The following is a 12,439-nucleotide window of genomic DNA, read 5'->3' as shown; positions in this document are numbered from 1 at the left end:
CAAGATGCATAATATTATATAAACCAAAAAAATAATAAAATAATAGTTAAGGAAAAGATTAGGAAAAAGGGAATAGAATTTATAAGGAAAATTTTTTATTTATGATTTCAATCAGGTTACGGATCATTAGTGATTTTTAATATAAGATAAACATGAAAAGTAAAATTGTTAAGCCAGATTAATTAATTTAGCAATATAAATTCAAATTTTAATATTCGATATATGCATCAAAGTTGATGTAATATTTTATTTATTCATGTCTAAAGATAAGGATTACAAGTTAAGAATACTAATCATGAAAACAGGTGAGAATTTGTATTAGAAATGTCAGTTAACTTTTGATATTCCAAAACAACATCGTGATCAAAATCAAAACATTCATGATCTCTTTCACCATTAATTCTTAGGTAAGGTATTCACTAAATTCGCGTATGTAACAAATTGTAGTGGCACTATATTAAATTGTTTTTTCGTTAGAATATTTCGTTCGTATAAATACACAAAAAGAAAGATTTTAAAAACGAAACATAGTTTTGAAAAAAAAGAGCCTCCCAAATTCCATTCTCATGAAGCTTCAAAAATTTCATATGGACTCGAATTTTTTTTTTTTTGTCATTTAGGCATAATTTACACTTGTCGTTTGCGCTATAGCCCTACTTACAATAGTAAAATGATATAATATTGAAATGATTGGAAATCAAATTTTTCTTCAAGAGGTATAAATATGCGTACATAGTCTAAATAGAGCCAGCCGAAAAGGGTTAGGAATACAATTGATTTAACTCTAAAATTTAACTGTTAAGACCTAATTAAAATTTTTCCTATTTTGTCCAAGCAGATCTAACCTAAAAAGAATACACCTTTGCAAGTGGTTTGATGATCCCGTCAGGAACCTCATGGGAACTATTTACGAATTGTAAAATAACGCAGATCTTGACTTTTAAATACTTAAAATACTTGAAGAAATGATTTAGAATTATAAATGACTAAGTGCATTTATTAAACTAAGTATATTAATTAAACAAATAATTAGAGAACTAAAAAAAAAAAATAGAATAATAGTTATAGAATTATTAATTGATTCGCTGAATCAAAGAAGTAATTAACATATAATAATTTCTATGTAAATATTTCAACAGCATTTGAAATCATTCCACCCATCAAATGTTCATTTTTTAAAAATTGCGTTGGAAATTGTACTAGATGTCCTCTTATATTACTTAATTTCCTTTTAATTTCTTCGACAGAAGCATTAGGATTTGCTACATGTCCTATAAACATTTTTGTAGGATCGGGTACGAACTCTTTATATTGTTCCCAATCAGCAACTTAACAAAAATCAGAGAAATTAATTAACTTTAAAATAAAAAACAATTATAACATAATAAGAATTATTTTATTTTACTTACCATTGTCATCTGGTACACATCTAAATAAAGACCTGTAAGTTTCAGTATTATTTTGTGCAATTTGTGACCAATAATTATAAAATTCGTCTGACAAAGGATCCATAAATACTAATTCTTCTGTAGAGCATTTTTTAATCTCATTCGTTTGAGCGTCTAACAAAGAGGTTGCTGTTTCATCTTTTTCATATAATAATTCAAATAAAGCCTCGGGATTTAAAGGAGGTAAACAACTTTCGGTCATAGTACTATGGTCTTGTGTTTCTAGTAAACCAAGGTGTTCTTTGAATAAATTACTTCTTAATGTGTAGGCAAACTTACTTGCTTTATACTTTTAAATTAAATAAGTGAAAAAAAAAAAATTGTTACGCACTAAAACATTTGGATAAAATAAATAGATTATAAAATTTTAATTCTTTCGATTACCTTTTTACCATTCATAAATGTATCAATAGTTTCTTTATCTTCGACAATAATTGCAATTTCTGAATCACGATTTCCAAGTTGTGATCTATCATTTAAGTTTGCTACATAAATAAATAAAACGTTTAAACATTAACATTATTATAAAGTAGTAGAAAGCAATGCACGTTCGAATCTCAATTTACCAGATCCGCATATTACAAATCTATCATCTACAATCATTAATTTACTATGTATGTAAATTTCCTCGGTAACAAAAATATGTTTGGGATCCATTTGTTTGATACTATCAGGTAAGACTGGTTCTCCGCCTATTCTTTCATTTACATTCGAGATATATTGTGGTCTTTCATCTGAAAATGAATCTACAGTAGTTTCTGAAGGATGACTTTGTCTTACTTCTTGTGATTTATTATTCTCTATCGATGATGTTTTTCCACTATTATTAATAGAATCTTTTGAACCATTGATAACATTATTAACATTTTGAGAGCCATCATTTCCATCAGTAGAGTTTGAAGTTTTTTTATCACGGTTTTCACTGTGACGAATTTTGCCATGACCTCGTAAAGCAAAAAATGAAATATAATTTTCAGGATTAATGCCAGCTTCCGAAATTTTCTCCAATATAGATTTTCCACCACGAGATATTGAAAGATATTGCCAATGCATTATCATACTAAAAATATATTAAAAAAAAATTAATAATTGAACTTACAAATAATTTATTTATTATTTAACCTTACCGAATTGTTCCAGCATCTTTAGAGTGCAAATCAGCTTCAAATGCTGGTAATAATGGCATTACGACAATAATGCGAAACTTTTCATTGTTTTCGTGCGCTTTTTTTATTCGTTCAACAATAAACTAATTAAAAGAAATAATATAATTAAAAAGATAATATGATTAAAGGATATCAGTAACGGTAATGTTAAAATATTGTTTATCAAATACCTCACCGATCCTGTTTTTGATCTCATGATCAGGATCTTTTTCTGATGCAGTAACTGATCAAAGAAGAAAAATATAAATATATATATTTCATTAAAATTAATATATTATTTAAAAAGAAAAACTTACTAAAAAATTGATTTTCGATATATATAAAGTGTTCAGACGATCGAATCAAATGGCAATATGCATTATAAATCGAATTCTATTATACATAAAAAAAATTTGATTTAAATAAGGTCAAATATAATTTCACTTTCTTAAAAAATTGCGAACCTCCAATTCAATTCCGCTACTCCAAGAAGCACTACTTCGTAAGAGTTGAATGTTACAGGTGCCAAAGAATTTACTTTCATCCCTAGTGCTAACATACTCACCTTTTGGCATTAGGAAAGGGATGCTTTCACGTTCAAAAGCTTTCTCTTCCTTTATAAAATTCCATCTTTGTATAAAATGTCTAGCAATATCACGTGCTGGGTGGCCAACAACACCAATTGAAACGTCATGCCATGGCATACGAGGAACCCGTGATTTATCAACTATTTCAGCATTGTAATCAGAGACTAAAAAATTTTAAAGGAACAATTATATATGTCAGGATGATCGATCATGAAGACTTAAAAAAAATTCTTTTAAATTTGAATCAAAATCTCACCATTATTAAAATCTTTCACTCTCGGATTTGAATAATCTTGTCCTGGCCATATTGATGGATTATCACTATGAGGATCAAAGTCCACCAATTCATGTTGATGAGTATCGTACCGTCCAAAACACAAATCCAGCCCTCCAATAAAGGCTATTTTGCAATCAATAATCAACATTTTCTAAATATGAAAAAAATTTTATCTATTAAAAATTTATCAAATCGACCTAATACAGTATAGTTTAATTTACCTCATGGTGCTATAAGAGAATAAAAAATTAAAAATGATTAAAAATATTATTAATATTGCATCATATTTTGCTTATTAAGATTCAAAAAAAAAGTATCATAAATTGATATCTTACAGCCCAAAACACTGTCCCATCAGGACCATGATCTGGATGTCTTTGAACTAAAAAATTTATAAATATGAATTTTGCTTCAACAGAAGAAACCATTTTTTTGCCTCTTTTTTTAAATATTCACGTACCTCTTATATTAGGATGAAGATGTTGAAGGCAAGTTTTAGTGTGCCATGAATCCAAAGTTAAAGCTAATTTAACTTCCTTATACACGATAATATAAATCATAACACCTTCCTCGGCTTTCTTTTTAAGTAAATTATCCAATCTATATTTTTCATTTTTTGAAGGGGGCCTACGAAGATACTAAATTATAACGGATCAAGTCAAAAAGAATGAAATAATTAAAATTACAAAAAAGAAAAAAAAATTATATATATTTTTTCTGATACTAACCAACTCCGGTGATAACCACCAATCTTCAATATAAATTTCTAATTTTGCCGCCATAATAGCTTGTGACACAGCGAAGAAATAATTTTTACCGTCAACATACCATTTCACCTTTGCATTTTCTCTTATAGGTGCATATGAATCAAAACGGTGTTGCCTGACCCAAGGAGAGGATCGTTTAACTTTTTCAATACTTTCCAAGAATTCACTTAAAGTTCGGTTGTCACCCTTCATTTCTATTCTACGTGAACTATTTTCAATATCTACGTGATCATGAATTTTTAGCACACGATCTAATCCTTGAAAATCCATTTTATCACATTTAAAAAATTTATCCATCAGAAAAACATCAGTTGGTATAGTCGAACTTATATCTGAACAAAAGGCTATATAACTGTAAAATGATTATAAAATTAGTTAAGAATCAAAAGTACAAAAAATAAAAATAAATAAAAGATCGATTATATATTTAAAGGATACGAATCACGAACTATAACCCATTCTTTAACCCATTTCTCATTCGAATTTCTAAAAGAACATATTGGTGTTTTAAATCTTTCAACTTTATTATTTAAATGACATTCCTTTCCCTTCCATCCCATATCACTTGTAATTGAAACGGCACTAAGTTCCAAGAACTCATAAAGTTCATAAGCGACACTAAATTTCAATGCTCTTAATAATTGAATTAAATAATTTTCCAAATCTTTCCTTCTTTGTAAAACAGTTGTTTGATTTCTAGCTTGGTTATCTAGTTGAGTTTTTCGAATCAATGATTTAAACCAATTAGCAAGACCTGTCGGTAATCTTGGAATATGCGGTAAATTTATTTCTTTCTTTAAACTAACGTAAAGTGAAGCGAAATCGAATCCTGATCTATTAATGACCCACTTAACATCACCATACTCCAATTCTATTCTAAAAACATTTTGCAAATTATAATTCTTTTCATCATGATATGAGTCCGTAACAGCAAGCTATATAATAAATTATAATTAATTAAATTATTATTTATTAAAAAAGGAAATAAAAACAAAAACGGATCAAATTGTTTCGAACCTTGAGAGCACTAAATAGTACAGGTGGCTAAATTAAATATTAAAAAAAAAACTAAATTTATAATCCCTTTTCGATTTTCAATTTTAAAAAAAAAAAACTTTTACATACTGCTTTACGTCCTTTATAATCTGTTTTTGCCCATAAATAGGGTACGTCAAATGGACTTGAAAAAACGACTGTTTCAAAATTTTCAGTATCTTTTAAATGTTCACCCTCATTATGAGTGAGTATTCTATTTATTGTATTTAACAGACGCACTTTTCTAAAATAATCACGTAAAGAAGTTGAACGATTTGATTGTGCTTCTGGAACTTTAATTAAAATTAAATTATTATTTTTTTTTTTTTGCTCAAACTTATTAGAAGACAAATATAGTATCATTATTTATTTACCTTGGGGAGGGTTTAATAAAGCAGTATCCGATGCATCCAATGTTTGATCAGCTGTCGGATTTCTTACATATTGAGGTCGTTCAGGTTGTACTTCTTCAATATATGGAGCTGATAATTGACTTTCTGAAGGGCCCAAAGAAATTAGTTTTGGTCTATAAGATGATTGTCGTCTCGGCAATGGTCTTTTATTTTGAGCTTGCTGGGAACGATTCTTGGATAACAAGACATTTAACTTAGATGGTTGCCGCTGAGGTACATTGTGATGTGAATTTTCAGTATCAGTTTCGCCAGAATTCACAGAATCAGCCATTCTTCTGAATAAAATTGTTTACAAGGAAAAAGGAATCTGGAAAGGAAAGAGCGATAATTTAATGATTGCTAACTGTCGTACAGTACTACATTTGTCAGCATGAAAGATTTTTTTTTTGAACGTGTAATATACAGCGAAAGAAAATTGATTTTCAGGTTATCATAATAAAGAAAAGTGTGTAGGAAGGGTGAAAACGTTCATCCTTTTAATCTCTTTTACAAATATTCAAATTGAGTGTCTAATTTAATTTTTTATTCCTTGCTCATGAAATGCAAAGCGCACATCAGATCAATAAAATTCATATGCGCATCCTATTTTATATACGCTTTATAAAATAATGATAGGCGCTACTAAGAACGAAATACACGGTAATGTACGCTGCGCCAGATAGAAAAAAAGCAAAAATTTATCAATTTTTTTAAATCCCCCCCCCCCACTGTGGAAATCTAATTTTTAAAAAATTTTGTAAATTATTTTTAACCCCTCCCCCTCCTTTTCAATAAAAACTCTTGTTAAACAGAAAAATCCCATTGGCCTGGCCTTATTGAAATGTCAACCTACAAGGGATATACGATTATGTGATGTGTAATATGAAGAATGAATGCGACATATAACTAATAAATTAATCAGATTTATTTAAATTTCAAAAATGGAAGTTATAATAAAATAAATTACAGGTATATTTAACAAATAATTATCTTTTACTTGATTCTAATCACTGAATAATTTAAATTTCTTAATTATCACCACCTAATTGAGAAACAAGTAATTCATCATAATAAGTTTTTTCAAAAATTTTTTTAAAAGGTTTAACTTTGTTACAAAAATCTTTTGAAGAGATTTTTTTAAAATCTATAAGACCAATAATTGGTTTAAGAGTAACTGATAAATCTCTAAAATTTGCTTTTGACCATAATGATGTATTATGAATTGAAGAGGAGGAAGAAGAGATTTCAGGAAGGGGCGAAGAATTTTGAGCTATACCCCATTTAATGATATAATCCCATTTTTGAATGTCATATAATTTATTTTTCTTATTTTCAAGAATAAAAATTAATAAATCTTTATCTAAAGTAGTGAAATCATCAGCTTTAAAAATAGTGGTGGGATATAATTGAGCAGTTTTATCACAGTAAGTTCGTAACTCTTCGAAAGATTGGCATTTAGAACAAGTTTTGTGAACGATACTAAAATAGTTGTCTAGTTCTTTTTTTCTTTTTTCAACTAAGTATTTTTGAAGAACATTAATGAGGATTATAAGATTAATGAATTCAGAAATAACGAGCATGTCCAAAATAAAGTTAATATCTTTTGATACTAGGTTAAAAGATCCTGAATATAAATATCTAATTAAATAATAAATCATAAAACGGTTAGGTTATTATAAGTACCCGTATCACGGCCAAATTTTCAAAGAAAAAAAACATTGCCTACTTTAAAACGTATTCAAATGCTTCGAAATTGAAATCTTCACGTATAAAGAGAGTAACATTGTTATTAGATGAATTGCTATTTTCTTTTTTTTTAATTTCTTTTTCAAAAAATTTGGATCGTACTTTAAGAACAAAAGAGTGTGCTTTAAATTCTTTAGGATTGTTTCCTTTGCCTACTTTGATAGTAACATCTGAATATTTACTATTTTCAAATATTGAAAGATATTCATTAGATAACTCTGAATGAAAATCATACGACATTTTTCTTTGCAGAACAGAAAAAGAAAAACAAAAATAATAAAATTTAAACGCATCAAATTATTTATTTCATTACAAATTACCAAACCGGGAAACAATAACCATCAGGTGTTAAGATGTACGCCCATGTATCGTACGTTCTATTTTAAATCATAATCACATCATGCGTTTATTTTTCTCAACCATCACTCATTGTAACCTCTCATCTATTTAATGATATTATAGTCACGTTACAAATAAGTATTGCAAAGATTTGTTGAAACTCAATATATAAATTTAACATAAGTGATATAAATTGATATAAGTACTTAATGGATTGCAATATAGAATTGCAAATTTGACAAATTTGACAATTTGTGTCAACAAGATTTCGTAAAAATGAGTTCATAATAAATTAATCAATTATAATTTCAAAGTATTTTTTTTTTTAAAATACATATTGTTTATACATAACCTGCCAAAGTATCTGTATAGTTTTGGTAAATTGTGTAAATCTTCGGATATTAATGAAATGTAATCCACGTTTTTTAAGTGATTTTAGATTATTAACAAATAATTAAACCCTTTTTGGTAAACTTTTAAAGTATGCATATTGTAATATTTAACGTATAAATTAAACTGTCTTTTTACAAAACTCAGTTTTAATTAAGAAACATTAACTGATGAAAAAGAAATAATAGCAGATGGTGTGTAAACGACTGTGAGGTTGAATCAGATTATTTTTTAATTTAAAGTCCCTAAAGTAAATTTTAAATCCTCACCGTAGTAAAAATTTCTCGAGTCACAAAACCATATTGTACAACGTATCTATAATGAAATTTTACTTTGAAAATATCATTATGATCTGCTTCCAAATGATTATGTGTCGTACGAAAAAGCCTCTAAGCCTTTTTGTGTGAGAACCTTGAATACAAAAAAATTCATTATAATTATAAATTTGGTTAAAGGTAAACTTTTTTTTGACTTTGAACCTCCGGTTCAACTCTTTTGAAATTTTTAAATTTTTTATTTTGTTTTTATTAGTCTTTTAGTGAAAATGTTTGAAAGTAAACTAGTTAGATTCGTTGTTGCCATAGGTAAGTGTTAATCTTTTTATATGTTCGCCCGTTCTGTTAATGTAGTAAAATTAATCCAAATCCATGTTTTTATCGTTAATTTTGTTAATTAGATATCGGAACTGAATATACCAGTAAGATTTTCTTTTTACTATGCGTGATTTTAATTTTAAGTCTTTAGAAATTTTTTTTTAAAAATTTTTCATCATAGGTTTTGCTCATTCATTGAAGCATTCATTCTCTCAATCAACGGTGATATTCGAACAATGGTAAAATTTTCTTTTCCTTTTTTTTGAAAATTCTTGCAGTAAAATTTTCATAAAGTGATTTATTCAATTATTTTTATTTAATTTAGGGAGGGACAAGAACAAGGAATTGTTAAATCACCTGCAATAGTTGAGTATAATGATGATTATTCCAAAGTCATAAGATGGGGTACACCAGTTTTAGAACAATTAAAAAATGCATCAGATAATGCTGAAGATACGGAATTTCCAAGAGAAATTTGTACTTTTCAAGTGTTTAATAATGATAATGAAGATATTTGGTTACCACCTGAACTTTCTAAAAAGAAATTGATAAGTGATTATTTAAATGAGATTCAAAAGGTAATAAAATTTGTTAAACAAAACTTTGTTGAATTATATCATTATTATTATGATCATATTTACAATGTTTTATTTTATTTAGGTTATTCTTTCTACTTTACAAGAAAATTGGACTGGAATTAAACCTTCTTCTGAAACTGGTACTGTATTCATTGTACCAGATAGATGGGGTCCAACAACTTGTAATATTTTAAGTCAATGTTTACTTGAAAATGGATCACTTTGTGATCATAAAGAAAAGATTCAATTTATTTCAAGAGGTATAAATTATTTTATATATATATATAAAATAACGTTTATTTAATTTTATTTTATTTTATTTATTTTATTTTTTTTAAAGGTAAATCTATTACGTTAAATTGTCTTAATGAAAACAAGGATGTCTTAAGTTCTGGAGGTAAAAATTATTTTCGATTAATTAATTATATTTATTATAAATTATTACATTCTCTCATGAGATTAACCTTTTTATATTAGATTATTTTTTGAACGTGGATATTGATAAAGATACAATTAATTTGACCACGAGAGAATGTATATCAAAAGATACATTTAGTGAAATACTTGATCGTAAAGGAGATTATAAAGAAAATTCAAGTATTGAAAGAAGATTCTTAACATCTCAAGGAATCACTAACGAAATTTTTGATCAAAAAAATACAAATTTAAAACAAATTTATCAAGCACAATTACAAATTCAACCAAAAGTTCAATCATTACTTCAAAAGTATTTATCAAATGGTAAAACAACACAAGCTGTTGATATAGATTCAATTATACCATCATTAAAAGATACAGTATTATCATTAACAAATGAAGATTTAAAGAAAAAATTAGAGAAAAATAAATGGTGTGTTGAATTAGATACAAAAATCATTTCAGATTTATTTGATCCTTTAGTAGATAGATTACAACATATTATTGATTTAAAATTAACAAATGAGGCTGAATATAGTGGAAAAGAATATTCTGTTATATTCTTTGTCGGTGATACTTTTAAGTGTAATTATTTAGTAGAGAAAATTAAACAAATGAAATTTAGTAGTGATGTTAAAATTTGTATTTTGCCTAATTGCGAAGATTTAGTTGTATTGAATGGAGCTTTAGAATATGTACAAGAAGATTATTTATGGAATGTAATGACTAGCTTGCTTAGGAGATAATTTTCTTTTTTTGGTTATTTTTCTTAATCTTTTTAAATATATATAAATATATATTTTCTCATTAAAGTTATAAAGTTATTTAAATAAAGTAATTAAAAAAAAAGTTTATCCCTCATTAATGTAGTTAATGCTATATATGTTAAAATAAAATAATTTTGGGACGCTTTAGCCCTTTAAGATATTTTCAAAAAAGGAAAAGTACGAGTTAAATAAATCATTGTCTTTGTCCAAAAATTAGTATATTTAGTACATACTAATCATCATTTTATGTGCGCCTTCCTATAAAAAGCCAGTAATAAACCTGCATTTAGATAATGGGCGTTTCCGTTCATTGTTAAGATTTACTCTTTGCATGAGAAAATCTTTTAAATACTGTATATCCATTTTAAAATTTTTTTACGATACTTTACTTATCACTTCAAACTTCAAAATACTGAAATAATAATAATAATGATAATCCCATATGAATTATTGTGGTTAATATTTAAAGAAATGTATCCAAAAGGAAGATATACATTCTCTGAAGAATTTAATAGAAATATACTTTCTTTTATGTTAGTAAGTAAAAATTGGTGTAATTATTTCTTACCAATATTATGGTCAGCACCATTTTTTTATCCATTTGGGAATAGATTATCAACTATAAACTCTTACCTTTCATGTTTATCTTTGGAACAAAAACAAAAACTCGATAATCATGGTATTACATTACCTTCAACATTATATGATAAACCTAAATTTAATTATCCAATATATTTAAAAGAATTACAAATTCATATATTATCAAAAAGTATATTTGAATGGTGCATAGAATATAATGAATTATATTGTCATGATATTATATTAGAATGTTTACTTGAATTATTTTCCAGTAAAGGAACGAAAATAGATTATTTTGAGTTCGGTTGTATGGAATATTATTCAATTAAATATAATTGTTGGACTAAATTTCCTGATACATTTAGTAATATAAATTCATTTAATTTTAATAATATTTTAAGCAAAGATTCTATTAAAAATATTTTTAAAGATACGAGACATATGTTATTATCAAAGGATGCATTATATTTATATAATTTTTTATTAACTTTAAGTAAAATTTGTAATAATTTGGAATTTTTAACAGCAGATTTTGAGGGTACTTTATGGCATGAACCATATTTTGATCATATACAATGTTCTATAGATTTAGGAATTTTAATTTCTTCTCAAAAAAATTTACAAAATTTTGAATTAATTAAATATAAAGGTTGTCGTGATGCATGTTGGTTAGATTCTTTAAAAACTCATAAAATTTCTTTATCAAGAATTTATTTTAATGAAATCGAATTTTTATATCATGATGAAAATCAATTAAAGGGTTATATTAAAGGTGTTGATATTCAAAAATTATTAAATAAAAGATCAATTCATAACAATAATGGTAATAACAAAAACAACAATAGTAATAGTAATAGTAATAGTAATAATGTATTTCAAACTGAAACTCCTTTATTAGATGCTACTTTTCCTAAATTTAAATATGTAGGATTTAGAAGTGGTTATTTGGAATGGAGAGAATGGGTTAAACACAAATATCAAAAACAAAATAAAAGATCAGTAATAATAAAAAGATAATTATAATTTATTTGTTAATAAAATTTATTAGTAATTTCATATCAAAATTTTAATAATACTTTATAATTTGTCAATTCTGTTTCAAGAAGCTCAAATTTAATTCTAAAAAAATAAACTTGAAACTTTAGAAAATTTCATGGGCCATCAATAACATCATGTTAAAGTGATTTGTCAAAGTAATATTTCAAAGAAACTTTTTTAACTTAATTATTAAAAGAACATCAGTGGTTTCTACTGTATATAAGTATATAACGATCAAATTTGACATTATCGATTTCAATTAAAGTTAAATCATGTGATTTTTAACGATATGTTGAAACTAATAAAATTCTCTAAGGGTAGTTATAATGAAGTTCCGTAGG

At 26.2% G+C, this 12,439-nt stretch overlaps 4 protein-coding genes across 4 annotated transcripts; 2 read left to right on the top strand and 2 right to left on the bottom strand.

The window, feature by feature from the left end:
* Window positions 1–1,119: 1,119 nt before the first annotated feature.
* OCT59_019957 (uncharacterized protein) lies at window positions 1,120–5,943 on the bottom strand (the record flags this gene model as incomplete). Its single annotated transcript, XM_025323502.2, has 17 exons — window positions 1,120–1,328; window positions 1,410–1,737; window positions 1,833–1,933; window positions 2,015–2,508; window positions 2,576–2,697; window positions 2,785–2,837; window positions 2,911–2,986; window positions 3,058–3,344; window positions 3,437–3,608; window positions 3,679–3,687; window positions 3,793–3,839; window positions 3,918–4,095; window positions 4,186–4,576; window positions 4,663–5,159; window positions 5,242–5,268; window positions 5,350–5,552; window positions 5,634–5,943. 17 exons carry the CDS (start codon window positions 5,941–5,943, stop codon window positions 1,120–1,122), a joined length of 3,504 nt encoding a protein of 1,167 aa, XP_025178217.1.
* Window positions 5,944–6,679: 736 nt separating this feature from the next.
* OCT59_019956 (uncharacterized protein) lies at window positions 6,680–7,637 on the bottom strand (the record flags this gene model as incomplete). Its single annotated transcript, XM_025317499.2, has 2 exons — window positions 6,680–7,289; window positions 7,378–7,637. The coding sequence occupies 2 exons, from the start codon at window positions 7,635–7,637 to the stop codon at window positions 6,680–6,682; spliced, it is 870 nt and encodes a 289-aa protein (XP_025178216.1).
* A 958-nt stretch (window positions 7,638–8,595) lies between these two features.
* Window positions 8,596–10,574, top strand: OCT59_019955 (uncharacterized protein). The gene is made up of 7 exons (XM_025330375.2): window positions 8,596–8,710; window positions 8,803–8,823; window positions 8,901–8,958; window positions 9,045–9,297; window positions 9,380–9,557; window positions 9,638–9,694; window positions 9,775–10,574. Exons 1-7 carry the CDS (start codon window positions 8,671–8,673, stop codon window positions 10,458–10,460), a joined length of 1,293 nt encoding a protein of 430 aa, XP_025178215.1. The 5' UTR covers window positions 8,596–8,670; the 3' UTR covers window positions 10,461–10,574.
* Window positions 10,575–10,863: 289 nt separating this feature from the next.
* On the top strand, window positions 10,864–12,121 carry OCT59_019954 (uncharacterized protein). Its single transcript, XM_025317498.2, has one exon. The coding sequence runs from the start codon at window positions 10,911–10,913 to the stop codon at window positions 12,075–12,077; it is 1,167 nt and encodes a 388-aa protein (XP_025178214.1). The 5' UTR covers window positions 10,864–10,910; the 3' UTR covers window positions 12,078–12,121.
* The last annotated feature ends 318 nt before the right edge of the window (window positions 12,122–12,439 follow it).

This window comes from Rhizophagus irregularis, chromosome 29, assembly GCF_026210795.1.
Source record: "Rhizophagus irregularis chromosome 29, complete sequence".
In the NCBI taxonomy this organism is placed as follows: Eukaryota; Fungi; Glomeromycota; class Glomeromycetes; order Glomerales; family Glomeraceae; genus Rhizophagus; species Rhizophagus irregularis.
The sequence above is the reverse complement of the archived record's forward strand: the minus strand, read 5'-3'. Positions and strand labels throughout refer to the sequence as shown.

Coding starts and splice junctions, on each gene's coding strand:
- OCT59_019955 (XM_025330375.2), top strand. CDS start 8,671: ATGTTTGAAAGTAAACTAGTTAGATTCGTTGTTGCCATAG. Junction 8,824..8,900: donor TATCGGAACTGAATATACCA/GTAAGATTTTCT, acceptor TTTTCATCATAG/GTTTTGCTCATTCATTGAAG. Junction 9,695..9,774: donor GGATGTCTTAAGTTCTGGAG/GTAAAAATTATT, acceptor TTTTTATATTAG/ATTATTTTTTGAACGTGGAT.
- OCT59_019954 (XM_025317498.2), top strand. CDS start 10,911: ATGATAATCCCATATGAATTATTGTGGTTAATATTTAAAGAAATGTAT.